Genomic DNA, 21,323 nt, shown 5'->3' on the forward strand with positions numbered 1-21,323 from the left:
ACTGACGCTAAGCCCAGTCCTCCTCCCTCGGTTGTTTTTATTTCTGAGGCAAGAAGAAAGGGAAAAGGTACAACACTTTTTAGCTCGATTTGTACGTGCTGTAGCATTCCCCACTCTGACTAGTCTCAGAAACATAAATACTTTCATAAATAACAACCTGCCGCCCTTTCTACATGAGGAGCTCTGAATGCTTTACCTTGTTTTGATGGAGGAACTGATGGATAGAAGAGTTCAGTGATTTCACAGATGTCACGAATGAGGTAGATCCAAAACCCACCCTCCTGGTTTTGACTTAATGGCCCTTCCTCCGATGTCAGTTTTTGATATTCCCCATCAAAATAAAGCAGCTTTTTGCTGAGTTACTTCTGATGAAACCATTCCCCAGCAGTCACTCCACGCCGTCCCCATGGTCCTACCACCCGTGCCATCCTTTATCCTTCCCATATTGCCCACCTTCCTGCTGGGCAGGAGGCGGCGTGCCCTGCTGGTTCTGCACTATGGGGGTATTGATTATTGATTAGTAGGCCACAAAACCAGCTAAATGTTGTATTCCCGCTTCTAATCTATCCAGTTTCCAGTTTCCGCAACACTTGTAAGAATGTAGTATCTTTAAGAGTTCTATTGCTCTATCAAACTTGGCTGAGATTTGCAAACAGATTTACAAATGGTATAAGAGATGGATGCGAATGAGTAGGAGGTAAAACAATGTGATTTACTTGTCTCTTAGTAAATCATATTAAAAGTACAATCAATCATACGTTCAAACAATATATTTACATGTCTGCGATTAATATATTTTAGTGGGCTGGACAGGCCTAGAAGGGAAAAAAAGAGAGCAAAGGCAAGCAAAGCAAGCTGTGCAAACTAGTCTTGCTCTTTAACAGAGGCTCTTTTGATGTACTCTCTACCCAGGTTCTTGGAAGCATGGTTGCTGTAGGGAGTGCACTGAGCCCCATGGCCTCCAGAGTGGAACGCTGGCCTTGAATAAGACCCACAGATGAGACTATTATGGCCCTACACTAATGTGGAGTTGTTTCACCTGCCTAAACTCAAACTCAACTGGTATCCGCAATATGTAGATGGAAACCCTTTGGTGCTGGCTTTAGATCATATGTAGGACACAGTGGAAGAGATGTTTAAGGCCTATTACTTCTCACCACTGGCCAAGTTGAACATGTTCCACTGGAGTGTTTTGGTTCATACAGCCCACTTGTCCCTCTGGGCCCATTCTGCAAAGGCAGCTCCTCACACAGCACGCGTGGGGACTTGAAAAGGGAGGACTGCCGGGGTGCCTGCTCCTTGGAAGTGCGTTGCCTCCTGTTCTCCAGGTCCTAAGATTATGTCTACGTGAGCTGTGCCACCTTCTCCGACAGGCAGTTTCAGTGAGTCCCTCTGGACACCCAGAGTGGGCTAGGGGAAGGGATCATTCTGGGGAGCCAAAGGAACATTTCACAGTGTTGGAAAAGTTGCCATTCCCTGAGGACAAAAGTCCTACCCAGGTCAACATATTTGCATGTTCCACACGACAATGAGGTAGACCCTGGAGCCACAGTGCACAGGCCCCTTCCAGGATATGGGCTTGTGTCTATAACCTTCTTTAATGCTTGGGCGCAGGCACACACTAACACCTGATGTGCTCCCTGAAGCACACACCTTGTGATCATATTGCCACCTGTAGATGTTTGTGATTTGGACGCAGCGCTGCTGCTGAGCTCCAGTCAACTGAAGTTCCACCTAGCGTTGCAGCAGGCAGCAGCAGGGTCCTCCTCAGGGAAAGCTCAGATCAGCCACTTGATCTGTCAGAGGACGCTGCAGAATAAAGGTTGAGCCAAGCAGAAAATGCCGGGTTTGCCCACAGAGCCCAGAGCTGCATGGGTGCATGCTGAAATATACCACCTAGAGTTGGTCGCCCCACCATGGCTCCAAGGAGGAGTTGGATACGTGACGCCAAGAATCAGAATTTGTTCACTGCTGCAAACTTGCAGTTTGGGCTGCAGATGTAAATCTTTATTCTAGTGGTCTATCAGGAATTTCATTGTCCTTTCCCAGCTGAACTAATTTCCAGAAAGGACTTACAGGATTGAGTTGAGTAAACTCCATGTATTAAGCCATTTGCTGTCACATTTCTTTTGCTTATTGAACCTTATCAACATTCTATTTCTGTGAGAATTTAGACCTCTGCACCATAGCTTTTGGGGGACTGATTTTTAAAAGTATGAAAAGATAATTTTAGGAAGGAACTTAACAGCTCTGTGCTTTTTGAAAGGAAAGAATTACAGAAAACTCAGAGATGCTATAATTTAAAACTGCTCTTGTCTTGGGTGGGAGCAAAACAAAGATAATGAAGTTCCTACTGACATGGCATAATTTTAAAAGCCTGTGGTACAATATCGTGACAATAAATAAAACATTGGAAGTCCAAAGAAAGAATTGTGTCATTTGTTATCAAGAGACTTGGCTATGCCTCTGAACAGCAGTGAGCCACAGCTGGGACAAGCCTCGAGAAAAGCACAGGGGGACTATCCATTACGTGTCTGGTCTCCAGAGCGCTCGTCCTAAAAAGTACCCGTTTGCTACAACAATGCATGTGTGGTAGGCGCAGAAAGCCAGACACTGCATGAAAAAGGAAACAGCATTTTTGGATGTCACTTGGAACCCATGGAAAGAGTTGTGTTGGGATCTGAGCAGTCTCAAAACAGTGAAGATCCGGGACAAGAAAGAATCTCAGGAGACCTTACATAAGGAGTTCACCTGAAATGCTGCAGGCAAGAATGAAGCGGAGCCGCTGGGAATCAAGCCCTACCATGACAGCCCAGCTGAGGCTGCAGCATTTTGCTAGCAAGTCTGGAGAACTCTTCTTTCCACCATAGATCCAAGGCCACGGGAGCCTTAGCGTGCTCAGAACTGCCCCCACCACGTTGCGTGCCGAGGCAGAGCAGGCCAGCAGTGGCTGGAGCCATCCAGTTCCTTGCTGGGACTCCGACAGTGACTCCCTTTGGAGACGGAGTCTGACACGGTGCTTAGACACAAGCAGAGGCTCCGAGCTCTTACAGAGCAGCACTTTGGTTCAGGAAGGTATGAAAAGTTGAGACAGTGTAAAATGTGCTGCAGTGCTGCATATGGGAGGGCATCGTACTTAGAGACTGAACTTGTCTAGCTGCAGTTTCAGAAATTTGATTCTATCTTTGTCTCATTTGACAGGAATTTATAGCTTTAAATTAACCTCTCTCTTCTTCTTCCGATCAATACGCTAGAGCCGCTTCATATAGACCAGGTTTTCGGAGCTCATTCTCTAAACCCTTTTTTGCAATCACTACTTCACAAGATGCTACTGTCAGTTCTGAATATTTTTGGTTTTGCCTAGTTTTCTAATGATGCTTCAGCTATGTTAAAACACATAGAACTGAATCCATCTCCGTTATATTTTGGCTTCCACTGCATTGGAAATTATTATATTGACAGCCTTAATTGCACTGGAGATTATTATATCGACAGCCTTAATAGTCAAGAGGGGAAAATAAGATACAAACTAGAACTAAGTCACGCTTAGCAGTAACGATCTGTGAATTGCTTTGCCATCTCTCCTCATTTCCACACAGTCACACTCCCAAGTGGCTGCTACCTGGGAGGGGGGATGCCTTCCACACAGACCACCCTGAGGGCTGTGGCAGTTGTGGCTCCCTTTGCTGGTGTTTACTGGACTGGCTTTTGCTAGAAATCTCAGCTTAGTGATGCCTTCTGGAATACTTTTCACAGAATCACAGAATGATAGGGGTTGGCAGGGACCTCTGGAGATCATCTAGTCCAACCCCCTGCCAGAGCAGGGTCACCCAGAGCAGGTGGCACAGGAACGCGTCCAGGCGGGTTTGGAATGTCTCCAGAGACAGAGACTCCCCCACCTCTCTGGGCAGCCTGTGCCAGGGCTCTGCCACCCTCACAGCAGAGAAGTTCCTCCTCATGTTTAGGTGGAACTTCCCATGTTCAAGTTTGTGCCCGTTACCTCTTGTCCTGTCCCCGGGCACCACTGAGAAGAGCCTGGCGCCATCCTCCTGACACCCCCGCTTTCAGTATTTATAAGCATTGATGAGATCCCCGCTCAGCCATCTTTTTTCCAGACTGAAGAGACCCAAATCCTTCAGCCTTTCTTCATAAGAGGCGTTCCAGTCCCCTCATCATCTTTGTAGCCCTTGTCCTCTGCTAAAGGAGGAGCTGCTGCCTGAGCACTTGCACAACAGCCATGGTGTCCCGCACACACACGCGCACACACACACTCACTCACTCGCTCCCAGGCGCTTCCTCCTTCAGGCTCAACCTCCTTCAGGCTCAACCCTCGGTTTCCCACAGCAGAGTCTCAGGCGTCGGATTTCATAAAATAATTAATTTAATTGGAAGGTACGGCACCAAGAAAAGCCCAGGCTGGGTGCCTCCAAAAAGAGGGACCCCGAACAAAGGAATCCCTGGGCACTGGTGTCCTTGTGACCCACACGGCCGTGCCACACGCGCCCTTCACGCGCTGGCCACACGTCTTCTGGTCCAATGGGGATTTTTTGTCTGGGCTCTTCTAACACCTAATTGGATCCTTTTCCTGTGTCCAGGAAAAGACACAGGTTGATCTGCAGTTTACGGCAAGGGCTGCAGCCTCTGTGTCTTCTGGTCCGTACTCCTTGTGCAGCTGCACTCGCTGGCAGAACACGGGGAACCGAAAAGACCTGGACTTGAGAGAAACACTATTGATATCCAGTACTTTCTCATGCTAAAGTGATACTGAATCACCTGCTAGGAAGAATGATAAGAACAGAATTATCATGGCCTAAAGGTTTCAGAAAATCTAGCCACTCATGCTAAGTACAGCTAAACAAGCATCAAAAATCACAAATCACACCAAATTATAATCCTAAATAATTTATTCTACTTAAAACATACTTATGAACAACTAACATCCCTCAACGTCCTTCTCACAAGAATGGCAATGAGCACTCGTCCTGCTCCCGGGGAGAGGTGGCTGTGCGGGGACCCCAGCGCCCAGAGAACCTCCCGGGATCACACACCGTTCAGGGGTTTCTCCTCATGCCCAGCAGAAGCCGGCGCTGCCAGGGCCGCCCGCCCTCCGGTGCCCCCGCGTGCCCGGCACGGCCCATGGCGGCAGGCGGGCAGCGGAACTGCTCGGGGGCAGCTCTCGGCCTCTCCCCGCGGCACCACTGCAGCCCGGCACCCCCAGCCCGCACCCCTGAGGGAAGCACCGCCCGCCGGGGCGGGACGGGGACGGCCCCCGTCGCGGGTTCCGTCAGGCGGCTGGTGGGGGCGGGGCGGAGCCGGGCGGGTGGTGGGACCGGCCATGGCGAGCGGGAGAATGGCGGCGCCGGGCCCGGCTTCTCTGCAGCGCCGGCTGCAGAGCTCGCAGGAGGCGCGGCACCGGCAAGCGGTGCTGGTGCGGAAGCTGCAGGCGAAGGTGAGGAGCGGGGGCGCCTGCCCGGGGGGAGCTGCCCGGGGCCGGGCCGCACTGGCGGGGCCGCAGTGCCCGGGCCGCCCGCGCCGTCCGCGGACGGGACTCGGCGGCGGAGCCCTCGGGGGGCGAAGGCGCGGCCCCGGCGGGACCCTGCCCGGCGCTGCCGCGGGCGGGACGTTGCCGAGCCCGGAGCTCGGGGGAGGGAGGCCCCGGGAGCCGGGCCGGCCCGGCCGGGCCGCGGTCACCGCCGAGCCGCTCGCTGGGGTTTGGCCGGGCTCGGAGGAAGATGCCGGGCTCCACACGCCTCTGCTCGGCGCCGCAAGCAGGGGCTGTCCCCAGGCAGCAGTCGGGCCGGCGCGGGGCGGCCCCGGGCAGAGGCGGCAGCTCCGGGCTGGTCGGCCTCGGAGCACAGGAGTGCTGGCAGCGAGGAGGGTGCCCGAGCTGGGCGAGGGTCGTCAGGGCAGGCCGTGCCCAGCCCGGCCCAGTGCCCAGCGGCAGTCATGGCGCTGCTGTACCGTCACCCTGCTTGTCTTGGCCCTGCAGACCAGAAATCCCCATTCTGCAGTGGCCAAGCAGGACTGCGGTCAGAACTAACTGTACTCGCGGAATATCAGCAAGCAGTGCTGAAAGCCCATTTCTCTAACTTCGGGGACCCGCTGGACTTTTAGCCTGTTGGAAATACTGATTTGGGGTACCTGGCGGCCATAGGCCGGGCCTGGCTGTCTAAGCTTGTCTCATCATTCCGCTTGCCATCCTAGGATGAGCAAAGAGCACTATGTGTAAAAGAAACCCTGTCTCGCTTTCCTTAGTATTAGATAAAGTGAAGCTTTCCTAAATCATAGTGACTTCTTGTTGCCTGTATCGGCAGCACTCTGACATGGACTGCGTTTGGTCTGTTAAGACTGAGCAAAAAGCCAATGCAGGAGAAGCCAGGTCTGCCCCGACACCATTCGCTCATCTTCATCCCATGTCTCCACCCAGGTCCTGCAGTACCGGACTCGCTGTCAAGAGCTGGAGCAGCAGCTGGAAGCAGGAGGGGTGAGTGTGCACGGCACTAACTAAAAATAGTGTTCACAGCATTCGTTAGTGCTGTCAGGAAAAAGCTCCCCAAAGCAATGATAGAGGAAAACCAGATTTTGCTACCTGAGGGTTTAAAGCAGTGCTGCAAGTTTGCCCACCTGTGTTTTGCCCAGTTGCTGTTCTTAGAGCAGCCAGCAGTCCCAGAAATGCAGGATTGGAGTTTGGGGCAGGAGTGCTTTCTTGCCGGGGAACGTTTTGTCCCGGCTCTCGGGAGAGGGCTTTGCTGCCTGTTCCATTCTAGGGCTGTCTGTGAAATAGAATGGGGTGAAACAGCGTTTTGGAAGGCAAGAATGCTGGCTCTGTGCTTTTTGTTCTGCTTCGCGGCTAAAGCAGAGCTAGGAAACAAAGGGTAGGAGCGTAGGAGAGCATTGCCAGGCTTCAGGTGGAAGCGAGCACTTGTGGTCATGAGCTGAGGATACAGGGGGAGACTGAGGAGAGCTGCTGGAATTGAGTAACACCCTTCCCCTCCCTTCCTCTCTGTACTCACAACGCTATTATGCCTGGAAGAAGCCACCAGCTCGTGAGATAACCAACCACTGGAGGGGAAAGCTATGGATGATATCAGCAGTGAAAGAAACACAAGAATTGGACTAAACATTTCCTTTTTTCTTCAGGGCTGCCTCCCAGGCAGGTGGGAAGAAGCCACAGAAGCCCTGGAGAAAGGCCTGCTTCAGGTGGAAGAGGAGCAGCAAAGGTACAAGGGAGACGCGTTCCCCCCTACTCGGTGTCCTGGATGCTCACGGAAGGGAGGGAAAACTTGTCAGTGGTACCCAGTGTCCCCGAGGGAAGTGTCGGGGCAAGCCCTTTTGAAAGGAGAAAGGCCCACAACGTGTTCTGTGGGGCAGTAATAGCGGTGTGTGCTGAATGGCTCTGTTTTGAGCAGGGGGTTCCTCCGCGTGACCTCCAAGGGTCCCTTTCCAGCCTAAACGCTGCCCTGGTGCAGTAGGTGAGGGACTGGGGACAACGCTAGAGAAAGGTGATGCGTCCAGTGATGAGGCAGCACGAAGGGGAGGCAGCCGTCAACTGTGGGCATCGTCCGAGTTGCAGAGGAAGGGGAAACCCAAACCGTAGATGGAAACTGAAGGCTTAAAGCAAGGAGAAGCAAATGAGTTGGCCATCACCGAGAGATCTCAGTTCCTCCTAGAAAGCGCTTTTCCTGCCTCTCAGTTTGAGAACAAAGTCAGTGTTGGGGGAGCCAGGAAATCCCGGGGATGCTGCTTGTGGATAGGGGTTGTTCAGTGACCTCATGGCTGTTCCTCCCTTTCCAAGGTGCGAGGATCTGGCCGAAGTGAACAGTCTGCTGCGGGAGCACCTGGAGAAAGCGAATGAGGTGAATTCAGCCCTCAAAGAAGATGTTGGAAAGCTGACGGTGGATTGGATGAGGGCGCGGGAGGAGCTGGAAGCGAAGGAGCGCGAATGGCGCCAGGAACGTGAGGTGAGGCTCAGCTGCGGGAATATCCGGGGTGATGCCAGCGTGGCATGAGAACGCGTTTTGTTTCTGGCCCAGAGAACTTGCTGTGAGAAGGTTGTGGCTCTGTTGAGGATGTGTTGGTGTTGACGAGCAGGAGACAGGGGTTGTCACCCGTAAGAGAGAAGCAGCAATATATTTATTGATAGAAAAGGATGATTTAAGCAAGTCGACGGTAGGTGTGACAGTTTTAAGTTGATTCAATGGCAAGGTACGCTTGGGCAGGGTTACGGGAGAGAAAGATCAAGTTGGTGCGTGGGAGGGGGAGCTCAGCGTCAGAGGGGTGTGAGATGGAGGAGTGTCAGCAAAAGGTGGTGATGGAAGAGGCCCACCTGCTGTGGCCGTGCTGCTCGGTCCTAAAGGCAAATGCTTGCTGCTGCTGGACACTGTAGGGCAGCGACACGGGAGCGCTCGTCCTTTTGATAGTTCTTAAATCTCTGTCTAGAGCTGTGAGAGCAGAGAGGTCTGTGTGTTTGCAGATTGAGAGTAGCCAACAGAAGAACAAGACAGGCCTCCCTCACCGATAGCAAATGGGACGGTGGTCTTGGAAGGGCTTGTCTTTGTCTTCCTCCACCAAGACTGTGAGACGCCTCTGCAAGGCGAGGTGCTGACTCGGGGTCAGCTTGCTTTGCTGATGTCCCCTCCCGCAGGAGAAGGGTGGCTGTTCCCTTCTTTGAAGGCAGGTGGCAGGTCTGCTGGGGCTGCTTCTGTGGTGCCTCTTCAGTCCTTGGTGCCCTGTCGGAATAGTTCTTAAAGGAGAGCTGGCGATGGTGGTTGTGCTCTCTGCCAGCGGAAAGACTCGTACAGTGATGGCGGAGGCTGAACTGGCATTTCTTTTTGTCTTTGCACCTTTAGCTCTATGAGGACTACTTCAGGGGTGACCGTGACCGTCTGCTCGGGCTGTGGCGTCAGGTGGTCACCTTCCGCCGTCATTTCCTGGAAATGAAGACGGCCACGGACCGGTGAGTAGAAGTTGAGGCCAGATCTCTTGCAGAAAAAATGGAGCTTCCCTTCTACATCTGCTTTTTTGAGTCTCGATGTTAAGTTAGTTGCAGCTAAAGATATGATTTCTCCTTTGACAGTCTGACGCAATACCGTGAAGCATGCTTTGGGCTATTTTCAGAATCCTTTTATTTGATGCTCATTTTCAGATAAAACCGTGGGGCTCAGGCTATCAGCAGTGCAGAGGCCCTGAACAGATGACTTGACTATGGTGATATTTGGGCACATTAACACAGACACAGGCATATGTGGACACATTGGAAGAGACTCACCAAAGCTATGTATGTGGCATGTACGGCAGTCCCTTTTCTAAAATAATGAAAACCTGCCTTAAATCTCATTGAGTTTCTTTTCCCCATGCTCCTGTTGGAAAGATCATCCGTGAATATATTTTTTTTCCTTCTCATTTCCAGTTTACGTTTGTATCCACTTATTCCTGTACCAACATTGTTGAGAGAAAGAAGAGCTTCTCTACCCTGTTATTTATCCAATTTGTTTTGCTTAGTTTGATACCTCTTTTTATGATAGCTTTCTTGTTCTTGGGCTCTCTGAGGTTCCTTTCTCACAGTTGCCTCCTACACAAACAAAAATAGCACAGCCATGATAAGTAGCTGCTTCTGGTGTCAGCAAGCAATTTCAAACTGGGTTACTGTCAGCCATTTATCTTACTGGATTATAAACCTTCCTTAGTGTGTAGAGTGTGCCTGGCCTTCTATTTAATTCCTGTGTTTTTGTGCTTTTTTGTTAAAACATTTTAGGCTTAGTCTTACACCACCTTCCTGAAATGTTTACTATGTAGGTAGTGTCATGAGCCTCTGAGCAGTCCAAGTGTTGATGATAATAGGCTCCTTAAGGCTGATCCCCAGGTATAAAAGCTGGTGACCTTGGTAAAATGTCTTACATTTATTAAAAATAATTAGAGTATGTTAATAGGGTAGAGCAGGAGCAACAATTAATAATAGTAATTAGAGGTCCTTGAAGCCTTCTGGCTGTGCCATACACTTATTATCTCTGAGGGGAAAACAGACTCGGTCCTCAGCTACCCAGTGGGCTCTTTGCTCACTTGCCAAGGTGTGTCCCGATCCCAGAGTGTCGGAGGAACGATTCATCCCCAACAAAGATGTCATCTTTCATGCTTAAGTATGTGCTTCAGAAGTGAGTTAGCTGATTGTCATGGTTTGGCCTCAGATGGCAACAGAGAACCATGTGCCACTCTCTCAGGCTTCCCCAATACAGGGAAGAATCGGAAGAAAAAGGCAAAACTCGTGGCTTGAGACAAGGGCAGTTTAACAGAACAGCAAAGGGAACAAGAAAACAAGAGTAACACGGAGAGGGAAATGTACGAACACGATTATGGAACCACTGCTCACTGACCGGACCCGGAACGCCCCAGCCCGCTCCAAACCATGACTTCCCACCCCCTCCCCCAGCAGCTCAGCCTGGGCATGGCTCCCATGGGATGGAATACCTGTGTCCCTGCCCGAGCCTGGGGAGAATTAACCCCATACCCGCCGGAACCAGGACACTGATAAGGATGGTGGTGTGAACATTGGCTCTTCCTTTATTCTTTCTTCTTCAGAGATTTGTCAGAGCTGAAGGCAGAGCAAATGAGGCTTTCTGGATCTGTAATTGTAAACTGCTCCCGTCTAAACTCTGGCATACAGCTCTGGGAGTCCGTCACTCTGCGTAGACCTGTCCTGAAGGATGAGGCACAGCAGCAAGCTGGACAGGAAATGAACCAGAAGACTCAGGAAGTGATGTCCTTACAAGCCCAGGGGGAGCTGGAGAAGAAGGAGCTTCGGGACAGGTAAAGGTGTTTTAAACTTTGCTGTTACCGACATTCTCTTCTGGGGCTGCCTCTTGCACTCATGGGTGGGCCATGTTCACATGTCAGACAGACCCGTTCTGCACAGCCTTGTTTCTGTCCCGAGTCAAACTGTTGCCTTCAACAGAAAGGGTGGAAAGAACTGTCTGACTGCTGGGAGCTCCTCTGGGTAAGACCAGACTGGCAAAGAGGTGGCGTATTCCAGTGCTTTTGCTGTGAACTGGTTCTTGGTGAGCAAGCGAGAGCAGCCTAAAGAGAGCTCTGTCTCTGGTACAGCCCTTTTGCTCCCCAGGGCGGTGCTAGAGGAGTTAGCAGGAATTTGCCCAGCACCGTCATAAGCACTGTAGCACCTCTGTGCTGACAGTTCCTCGCAGGACTGAGCGCAGAAGGCCTTTGGGGCAACATCACGCATGTTAACCTGTAAAGATGAACGCTGCCTTTGCTATATTTTTTTGGTTGAACTTTCTCTGCTATGCTTCTGGGAGCTGCTTAGCTTTTTAACAGGTGATGGTGTGCAATGCTTTTGGAATGGCACATGGACCTTCTCTTCTCAGGGTGATGGAGCTCTCAGCCTTGCTTGTACAGTCTCAGAAGCAGAACGAGGAGAAGGAGAAGACCATGAAAACACTTAATGACGCTGTGGAGATTCTAGTATGTTTTACTTTTATCTTGGAGATAGCCCTGGTGTTCGCTCTCCAGCCTTAGCACAGGGAGGTGTGGCTTCCTCAAGAGAAAGAGTGGTAGAGATGATAATTGTATGGGAACATCAGGCAGATTGTGAAAATATTCCTTGTGTGTTTGGCACTTGTGGAGTCAGTCCAGGTGCAGGCAGTGGCAGGGAGCTGCAGATAGGTCAGGTGTCTTCTTCAGCATGGTTGCACCAATGCAATTCTGCCTGTGACTTGAAGTCTCTAGGGATCAAAGTTCCATGGAACTTACAGCTTCATGAGCAGTTTATAAAACCTAGCTGTTGGTCTTTCTCTTCTTAGTTTTAGCAAAGAAGTTGAATAGATATGGGAAGGAGTGTACTGGAATCACCAGGGCTGAGGCTTATCGGCATGACAATGCTACTGAGGATGGGAATGCTACAGAGGGGAGCAGCTCTTCCCTGCCCACCCTTTCCTTATTCTGTTCTCAGGAAGCAAGTCAGTTAGAGAGAGAATATGAAGCTTCATTGAGTAAAAGTGCCAAAGAAGAGAATCTTTCCCTCCAAAAGCTGATAAAAGATATAACGGAGGTAAGTATGGAGTTGGGACCAGATCCCTATAAATTTGGTCTAAAAGTACTTGAGGAAGGCAACAGACTGACCCAGGGAATAGATATACATGTTATATACTGTCTATGGTAACTGCTACTGGCTGTTTAATTTTTATACCACTCTTCTGACATAAAGCCTCTTATATCTTCCGAGTTGGCTGACCTGTGACACTTCATCTGCGTCGCTAGAAGTGTCAGTACCTTTGCCTTCGCCGTCCCACTAAGGTCTCTCTTGGACTGTGCTTTCTGAGTTGGCTACTTGACATTTGTATTCCAAAATAATTCCTGAGAGCTTCAAGAAACTTGAGCGTTCAGGCAGCCTCCAGCCACTTCACACTTTTTTCATCTTGTTTATAGTGTCTGTATTAAGAAATCCCTGGAATACTTGTGGCCACAGGGACAAAACTTCTTTGTTGACTGAAGAAATGAGATAATTGAGTTTTTCATGACTTTAGGGTGAAGTGGGGGGAAAAAGGAGAAATAGATAAAGAATACCAAGTAGCATGAGCAAAGAGTAACAGCTTGATGTGGGCTTTCAGATGGTGTTAGATGACAGTGACAGCACAGTCAGCATTATCTGCACTGACGGTTCACAGCATGCAGAGACTAGCAACGTCCTCTCCCTTTTGAGCTCCGTTGATGCAGAAGATGCCTTTGTATTGGTTCAGCAAGCACTGGCAAGGAGGAGAAGAGCAGCACAGGTGAGAATTTCTGTTTGTCTTCACCACTGTCAACAGGCTCAGATGCTAATGCCTCACTTAGATTAAAACTTTTCCATTTATTTAGCCAATTTCTTTCTAGCCATCCCACCCTTGGTACCATATTGCCTTGCCAATCTCACCAGCTCTGTGTTCTACTGCTTTTCTCTCCTTGATCTCCACCCCCTCATCACAGCTTTTGCCTTCAGGTGAGCTGTCTGTCTGCTTGCTTCTTCTCACGGCTATCTGGAGCCATCTTTCCTGCTACTTATTGCTTGTCTGTGCTTTTTTCTCTGCCATTCTTTCCAGGCCCTAAAAGAAGAGCTTTCTGCCAGGCAGGAGTCTATCAATTTCCTGCAGCACCAGCACAGGCAGCAGGAAGAGAAGTGCAGGAAGCTGCAGCAAAGGCTTGAGCAACTGGAGGAGGAATGCAAGACATCCAGCAGCCACCAGCAGCACCTCCAGTCTCTGGTAGAAGTACTCAGAAGGTGAGTGTTTCCTCCTCCTCCTGCATTCTAGAGGCAATCTGCTTACGGTTCTGGGAGTTCAGAGGTGTTATGGGCAAAGAACTCGCATGCCCCACCATACGTATGCCTCTTTTTGGTGCTTTAGTGTCCTCCTGTCACTGCTTTTCCTGCTCTACTGTGACTCCTAAGACTGTCTTGGAGATTCAGAGCAATGTTGGAATACAAGACGCCTCCCTGTTGACATGCTGCCTCTCTGAGTTCTGTTCTTTGGGTGCCCTTTCCTAGCCACTGCTTTTCACTGAATGAAGGCAAAAGCCTGCCTTCCTTTCTCTTTCCCTCTTCAGTTACCTTGTGAAGGGAAGAGCGTGTTCTTCCTTACCATGCTCCCCACAACTCCATCCTGGAGTGATGAAAATGGGATCTGCGGCTCTTCAGGCCTCTATTCTTCTGACTGAGCTTTGTCTCTGCAGTGACTGTGCAAACCTTGAGAAAACCAGGGAAGATCTACAGCAACAGCTTAAAGCAACGGAGCAAGAAGCTTCGTGTCTGCGTCAAAGTAACACTGAACTGCAGCTGAAGGAAGATTCAGCCCAGGGGGAAAAGGTGGAGCAGCAACAGATGATGGAGAGAGCACGTCGTGACCAGGAGCTCCTGTGAGCGTTAAAGCTTTCTCTGGGCAGGGATGGGTGTTGCTGGACTTTAGGAGGCACATCATTAAAGAATGAATTTTACATGCTCATCATTTATAGCATAGAATGACGAAGGGAGCACATGGGCAGGTCTGGCTATCTACTGGCATACAGCATAGTTGCCTCCTTGTACTTTCTTTAACACCCTTTAAAAAGATCATTCCAAACCTGACCAGAGAAGTTGACAGGCATAAGCTGAAACAGGAGACGTTCAGCCTGGATTTAAGGAGAACAAAAATTCATGCAGCAGAACAGGTTGCTCAGAGAGGTTGTACAGATTCCATCCCTGTAAATTTGGAAGACTCAACTGGATAGAGGCTCGAGCAACCTGGTCTGATCCCATAGCTGACCCCAGCTGCTTTGAGATGAAGATTGGGCTAGAAGCCTCCTGGGGTCCCTGCCTGCCTGAATCATCCTGTGATCCTGTGATTATTGGATTAGAAATTCATACACATCTCCTCCCCAAATAAATTGCAGGCTCTTTGATCCATTCACTGCTGAAAGCAAGAGTAACTATGGGAATATTAATCTGGATTTAAAAAGCCTGTCTTACCCCAAAAAGACTTTGGAAAGTCTTGTATCCAATGTATCAAAAAGGGGAGAGAGAGAGAACTAAGAGGCAGGAAGCTGTTGCGAGTACCTGAACTGTTTGGAAACGTTCTGTGATTTCTGGGAGCTTGTTTTACTTTCTCAATGAGGGATGTTTCATCAACGACAGAGAGTGATGCAGCTCTGGTCAGGAAATGCCGGCGTTCTTTAGGTGTAGATACAAAGCCATTGGAAATCATTCCAGCTGCCATATCTGGGACACAATATGTACTCCTGGTTTTGGAAACGGGAATGTTTTTCCATTGCAAACTTGTTTGTCTTTCCCCTTCTCCTAGACTGAAGGACTTGGTGGCACTTGAAGAAAACCATTCCTTGTTACAGCATGAGTTGGCAGTTGCGAGAGAGACGCTGGAGGAATCGCACCTTGAGATGGATCTGCTGAAGCAAGAGAAACAGGAGCTTAGAGTGGCCCTGGAGAAGGTCTGGTCACCTTGTGATAGCAAGACCAGCAGAGATGCTTTTTTTCTGGCAGTAGACGCCAGGGAATGTGCTGTTCTCCTTCTTGGAAAACGGTGATGAGACCCCGCAGGCTCCTTGGGGTAGTTTGTTGGCACGTGCTTCTTGGAAGCACTGAACTGGGAGGATGTCAGTGAGACGCAGGGGATGTGGAGGTGCTGCTCAAGGCAGGGATTTCCCCCCTTTGTTGTCATGTTGTTCTTTTGTGTCTTCAGGCAGAGCAGTCGGTGGCAGAGCTGACAGGGGCTCAGAATAAGCTGAGTGCTGAACTTGCTGATCTACGTGTTGCAACAGCAAACGCGAGCTGTATCAATGAAGCTCTTGCGTTGGATAAAGTGCAACTGAACAAACTTGTGCTGCAGGTGAGCAGAGTTGGCAACATCAGTTGCCAACATCTTGGCAGGTCTTTGTCTCCAGCTGCTGCTGCTTCTCAGACTTCTTGCCTTCTGAGAGTGTGACTGACTGAATATGGAATTGTTCCTTTTTCTGTCCAAGCCAAACCTTCCTCTGTGCTTCTGTGATTGCAGCTGGAGCAAGAGAATGAAGCTCTGCTGGGTAAAGTGGAGGAGATGGAGAGAGCAAAGATCTCTGCCCAGGAGAAGCTGAGCTTGTGTAGAAGAGCAAAGAGTGAGCTCTGTGCAGAGAAAGCCCACCTGGAGCAGCTGCTGAAGAAAGCAGAGGAGCAACAAGAGGAGCTGCGAGTAGAGCTGGGGATGCTGGCAGAGGAGAAGGAAGAAGCCCAAGAGAAACTCCTTCAGGTGAGACCAAAGACCTGGTGCTTCTGGGTGGGCGTTTGGCTGCTTGGCTCGGTGAAGCTGTCCGTGTTGACCTCCTTTTTGGCTTTTGATAGCCAGACAGAGGATGTATTGTCCATGAATCTGAGTGGGGCTACTACTCTCACATGTGGCAAAAGAAACAAACTGTGTAGCTCTGAATCCTTTGAGGCAAAAGCCTGCATGTTTCTATTTCTGATTTTTGTTGTGAAGTCTGCAACTTTCAAAACTCCATTTGTTTGAGCCTAGAGAGTGGGACAAAGCTGCAGGTCAATGTTTGCTGTCTTGTATGGCTAAGAATGGGAGTGACATTTTGAAATTATTGAAATTGTATTTTAAGACATACATGCAACTTTGGCTGGAGAGCTGCCTGGCAGAAGAGGACCTGGGAGTGTTGGTTGACAGCCAGCTGATTATGAGCTGGCTGACTATGAGCCAGCAGTGTGCCCAGGTGGCCAAGAAGGCCAACAACATCCTGGCCTGTATTAGCAATAGTATGGCCAGCAGGACCAGGGAAGTGATCGTCCCCCTGTACTTGTCACTGTGAGGCCCCATCTCAAGTGCTGTGTCCAGTTTTGGGCCCCTCACTACAGGAAAGACATTGAGGGGCTGGAGCATGTCCAGAGAAGGGCAGTGAAGCTGGTGAAGGGTCTGGAGTGCAAGTCTTGTGAGGAGCGGCTGAGGGAGCTGGGGGTGTTCAGCCTGGAGAAAAGGAGGCTGAGGGGAGACCTTCTCGCTCTCTACAACTACCTGAAAGGAGGGTGCAGCGAGTTGGGGGTTGATCTCTTCTCACAAGCAACAGGCAATAGGGTGAGAGGAAACAGCCTCAAGTTGCACCAGGGGAGGTTCAGATTGGATATTCAGAAATATTTCACCGAAAAGCTTATCAAGCATTGTAGCAGGCTGCCCAGGGAAGTGGTGGAGTCACCATCCCTGGAGGTATTTAAAAGACGTGTATATGTAGCACCTGGGGACATGCTTTAGTGCTGGACTTGACAGTATTAGGTTTACAGTTGGACTCAATGATCTTATGTGTCTTTTCCAACTTAAATGATTCTATGATTGTAGTATTCTGTGAATTGTTAGAGTCTCTTTAGGCTGTGAGGAAGAAGATGAGAAATAGGTGATCACACAAGACTCTTCGCTCTGGACTGACAGATTTTGGTTCCCTGGAAAAAGAGCTTGGGAGAGTCATGTCACTGGAGGACACTAGGGAGTTTGTCATTATTTAAATGTCAGTTCCATATTGTACACTCTGGGGTGTTATGGGATAACTTTGAGAAATTTGTTTGGTCTGTTCTCTGTTAGATAGTCTTAGTTTTGGAGTTGGTGGTATGTCTGGCACACACACAGCAGAGGTGTTATACTGAAGAAAAAACTAAAAGATCATGCTTCAAGCTTGAACACCAGCAAGGTATATTGGACAACTTCTTTGTGTAAGACGAAGAAACAGTATTGTTGCCATGAACTACTGTACAAACAGAGTCTAACATCTCTTGGGCCACATCAGCCAGACTTTCACATATTGCCAAATGACACCGCTCAGCACAAGGGCTGTTTCCTTGCCAGGCGTCACCTCGTTGCATCCAACTGCTTTACACACTGAAGTAGGTGACACTTAGATCTTTTTTTTTTTTTTTTTTTTTCCTAGAAGGAGAAACCATATGTATTATCCCTTTCTTCAGCAAGGAAAGTTGCATTTGCTCAACCTTTCCTGAATATTTCCAGCACTGGAATAGATTCTGATGGAATTTTAGTTTGCAAGGTGGCAGTTCTGGGAAATGCAGTATTTTTGCATGAAAACATGTACAGCAGATGCTCTGAAGCTTTCCGCCCACAGCACAGGGGCTCTTTCTCCTCCAGATGATTGAGAAGTGGCACTGGCTGGCTATGGACAGAGCTCCAGAGAAGAGACTCTCACTGCATTTTGTCCTGCTTCCAGGTTTCCCGCCAGCAAGAGTTGTCTCGCAGTGGCCTGGAGCAGTTGCGCCAGGAGTCCTCTCGCCAAGGGCACGCACTGGCCGAGGTGTGCGCAGAGAAGGAGTTGCTGGTGCGGGAGAAGGCTGCCCTGGAGGTGCGACTGGCAGCCCTGGAGCGGGACAGACAAGGCCTTTTGGAGCAGCTGGCAGAGGCCAGGTAAGGGCAGGGAGGAGACCCTGGGCAGGACGTTCTCTAATGTCTGTAATAATACAGGTGACAGTGGTTACATGGGCATCAATGGCATCCTGCATGCTTTTCACATGTTTTCTCTTCCATGGACAGAAAATGGAAGAATTTCAAGGAAAAAGAAAAAAAGTCTACCTTGATTTGAAGGTTATTTTTCTGACAGCTGAAGCTGGCAAAGCTCTCCTGAGCCTTGGGCTCATGTTTATGCCCCCTTACGTGTTCCTCTGTCACGTCCACAGCAAGCCGAGTCAGCTCTGAATGGAGCCGTAATGAAACCACGCAGACGTTTCCCAGAACGTGAAGTTTCTCTCTGGTCTTGGATTCTTGTTCTGTGCATTTGAACATCGATCTTTCCTTGTCACGTAGTTTGAGGTGGGATCTTCAGAATTCACAGCTATTGCTTACGGAGGTTGTGAGCAGGACGCTGCCCTTCAGGAGAAGCCAGAGGCTCCTGCAGAAAATGCGGAGGGCCTTCTGTTTGTAAGCTCACTCGTGTTAGTGTGGTGCAGGACCTGGAGTTGGTTACACCAGCAGCAGGGAAACCTCTCTTGAATTCTCGCCAGCCTTCAGGGGTTCCTGCCCATCGCTGATGTCTGTTACTATGGACATATTTACTTTGGACTGCCAGAGAGTGGCGTGATCAGAACTGTGTGCTTGTTCTCCTTCTTGAAGATACATCCTCCATTGTCTATCCAAGTTTTGCTTGCTGGCACGGACTCTGTGGGCGCAGCTGCCCGTGTGTCACGGATCAGACCCCAGCAATTGAAGATTTGGCTGTTGCAGTCCAATTTGGCTGGGCTTTCCGTGTGCTGCCAGGTGACAAGGGAAGCCTGGCCATTCCCTCGGAGGGGCCCGCATTGCTATTTTCAAGGGCAGGAATAGGCTTTCTGTGTACGAGTTTCCATGCGAGCCTTTTTCCGTAGGCAGGGGTAGGGATCTTGCACCACTTCTTCCTGGAACAACTCCCTGTGGGTGTCAGGAGCAAGCAGCTCCTTTCTCTCTGTATTCACGATTTGCAGGTCAGGGAAGGAGACCCTGGAATCCAGCTTGTTTGAGGCTCAGCAGCACTTATCTGCACTGGAGATCGCCAGGAGTCATCTTGAAGTCCAGCTTCACACAGTGGCGCAGGCCAAGGAGGTGATACAAGGTGAGCGACTCATGTTTCTGGTGATCCCCTGCCTAGGCAAGGTGGTATGAAACCAGCTCTCTGTCCGCAGTGCCTGTGAGGAGTGAAGGAGCTGGAGACAGATCCCTCCTCCACGGAAACTCAAAGGGCGTAAGGTCAGTAAAGGCAGAACTGTGGTTTGTGCAGACTCTGACTCTTGCCATTTGTCGTGTTTGCAGGGGAAGTGAAGTGCCTTCAGTGGGAGCTGGAAGCAGAGAGGTCTCTCCTGAAGCAGGAGCGGGAAGACATGGTGCAAGAGCTCCTGCAGAAAGAACAGCAGCATAAGGACACCCTCAAACTTCGGGAGGCCGACCACCAAGGGGAGATAAACAAGCTCCTGCAAGACGTGGTAGGAAACACTATGCTTCTGAATCCTTCAAGCCAGCTTTGTGGGCTGGCTTGAGGAGAAGAACAGCCTGAGCGTGTGAAATGGCAGCAATGGTCTGTCCCGGGCGACATGGTGCCGGGCCAGGCAGCAGAGCCAGTGGCTCGTCCTTGAAGGCACGTGGAGACCCCCAGGACTCTGGTGGGACAGTAAATGCAGGCACGGGTTGCGTGTGGGCGTAAGAGGAATTCAGCAGAAGATAGGGTGGTCCCCACCCAAAGCATGGCAGCAAAGGGCTGGGATCTTCCCAGACTCCTGCCCGCCATGGAATAGACTCCTAACACTGCTGCCAGCTGCAGGCAGGGGAACTTTGTTCCTTCCTTTCTGTCCTTTGGCAGCTGACAGAGGTATTGGAGCAGACGGAACAGGCCCCTTGTTCCTGGTACTTGAGTTCGTGGCCTGTCCTGTGAGGAGGGCATGAGGGTATGGTCTCTTTCTGACCCTGCAGTCCATCTGCACCTTTTCCTTGACAAAAAGGGAGCCGAGCTTTGAAAATAGAGACTGTGAGCCTATGCTGTTTTGAGGAGCTTGGCTGAGACATCATCAAATGACTGAATGGTTTGGGTTGGAAGAGACCTTAAAAGATCCTCTAGTTCCAACCTCCATGCCAGTGGGACACCTCCCACCAGACCAGGTTGCTCCAAGCCCTGTCCAACCTGGCCTTGAACGCCTCCAGGGATGGGGCATCCTCAGCTTCTCTGGGCAACCTGGGCCAGTGTCTCAGCAACCTCACAGCAAAAAATTTCTTCCTAATATCTCCTCTAAATTTTCCCTCTTCCAGTTTAAAACTGTTCCCCCTCATCCTATGGCTCCCCTCCCTGATCCAGAGTCCCTGCCCATCTCTCCTGGAGCCCCTTTAGGGACTGGAAGGGGCTCTAAGGTCTCCCTGGGGCCTTCTCTTCTCTAGGCTGAACCCCCTCCAATTCTCTCAGCCTGTCCTCACAGCAGAGAGGCTCCAGCCCTCTGATCATCTCTGTGGCCTCCTCTGGCCCTGCTCTACGAGGTCCATGTGCTTCTGATGTTGGTGCCTCCAGAGCTGGAGGCAGCCCTGCGAGGGTGGGGGTGTGTTTCCCCAGAGCGGAGCAGAGAGGCAGAATCACCTCCCTTGATCCGCTAGCCATGCTTCTTTTGATGCCAGCCGGAATGCTGTTGGCTCTCTGGACTGCAAACTTCATCTTGAAGTCTTTTCCTCCACTCACCAGGCAAGTGAGCAGGATGGGCATCATTCAGAGCTGCAGGAGATGCTGGAGCAATGGGAAAAAGAGAAGGCAGAGATAGAAGATGAGCACGAGAAGCAACTGTTTGATATGAAGCAGAAAGTTGCTACCATGCAAGCTCAACAAGAAGAGGAACGAACCAGAATTGAAAATGCCAAGCAAGAGGTAAAGACTATGAAAGAATTTGTGTGGTTTTTTCAAGGCTGGAGCTGAGGGAGATGGCTGGATATAGGGCTGTGGGGGGCATGCCCTACGTGTTTTCTACTAGGGACTAGGAATGAGACCTCTCATAGGAAGCCAGGCAGAAACGTCACTTTTCAGTTGAGAGTTTTGTGCTGCTATGGTGTTCCGTTTTTTTTTTTTTTTTTTTTAAGACTTACCTCAGAGTATTTTCAAAGTTCTCTTAGTGGCCCTCTTGATATTTACTGATAATTACTTGAAATACTGATATTTACTTGAAAGCCTTAACTACTTTCAAGACCAAAATGAGTTTGTAGGGCTGAATCCCGAAAAGGATGGGATTTTTATTTGAGGGGGGTGGAAGGGTGCAGCAGGATTGTTGAGAAGAGAAAAAATTTTATCAAGACTCCTCTGAAATATTTCTGAGCAGTTAGCCAGAG

At 50.0% G+C, this 21,323-nt stretch overlaps 1 protein-coding gene across 8 annotated transcripts in view; it reads left to right on the forward strand.

The window, feature by feature from the left end:
- Nucleotides 1-5,288: 5,288 nt before the first annotated feature.
- CEP250 (centrosomal protein 250) overlaps nucleotides 5,289-21,323 on the forward strand; it is a 34,178-nt gene continuing 18,143 nt past the window's right edge. For 5 of the 8 annotated variants that reach the window (XM_063350412.1, XM_063350414.1, XM_063350416.1 and 2 more), the window contains exons 1-18: nucleotides 5,289-5,449; nucleotides 6,428-6,484; nucleotides 7,141-7,220; nucleotides 7,796-7,961; nucleotides 8,850-8,956; nucleotides 10,576-10,803; nucleotides 11,376-11,472; nucleotides 11,960-12,058; nucleotides 12,618-12,779; nucleotides 13,086-13,264; nucleotides 13,714-13,896; nucleotides 14,817-14,961; nucleotides 15,213-15,359; nucleotides 15,525-15,755; nucleotides 17,713-17,906; nucleotides 18,956-19,083; nucleotides 19,281-19,450; nucleotides 20,689-20,868. In XM_063350412.1, the coding sequence (XP_063206482.1) occupies nucleotides 5,336-5,449; nucleotides 6,428-6,484; nucleotides 7,141-7,220; nucleotides 7,796-7,961; nucleotides 8,850-8,956; nucleotides 10,576-10,803; nucleotides 11,376-11,472; nucleotides 11,960-12,058; nucleotides 12,618-12,779; nucleotides 13,086-13,264; nucleotides 13,714-13,896; nucleotides 14,817-14,961; nucleotides 15,213-15,359; nucleotides 15,525-15,755; nucleotides 17,713-17,906; nucleotides 18,956-19,083; nucleotides 19,281-19,450; nucleotides 20,689-20,868 (2,667 nt within the window). In that variant the 5' untranslated portion in view covers nucleotides 5,289-5,335. Of the gene's footprint in view, nucleotides 5,450-6,427; nucleotides 6,485-7,140; nucleotides 7,221-7,795; nucleotides 7,962-8,849; nucleotides 8,957-9,145; nucleotides 9,278-10,575; nucleotides 10,804-11,375; nucleotides 11,473-11,959; nucleotides 12,059-12,617; nucleotides 12,780-12,972; nucleotides 12,986-13,085; nucleotides 13,265-13,713; nucleotides 13,897-14,816; nucleotides 14,962-15,212; nucleotides 15,360-15,524; nucleotides 15,756-17,712; nucleotides 17,907-18,955; nucleotides 19,084-19,280; nucleotides 19,451-20,688; nucleotides 20,869-21,323 lie in introns of those variants that run through there. The other 3 variants (XM_063350418.1, XM_063350419.1, XM_063350420.1) reach the window with 3 other exon arrangements.

Source organism: Chroicocephalus ridibundus, chromosome 12, assembly GCF_963924245.1.
Source record: "Chroicocephalus ridibundus chromosome 12, bChrRid1.1, whole genome shotgun sequence".
NCBI classification, from domain to species: domain Eukaryota; kingdom Metazoa; phylum Chordata; class Aves; order Charadriiformes; family Laridae; genus Chroicocephalus; species Chroicocephalus ridibundus.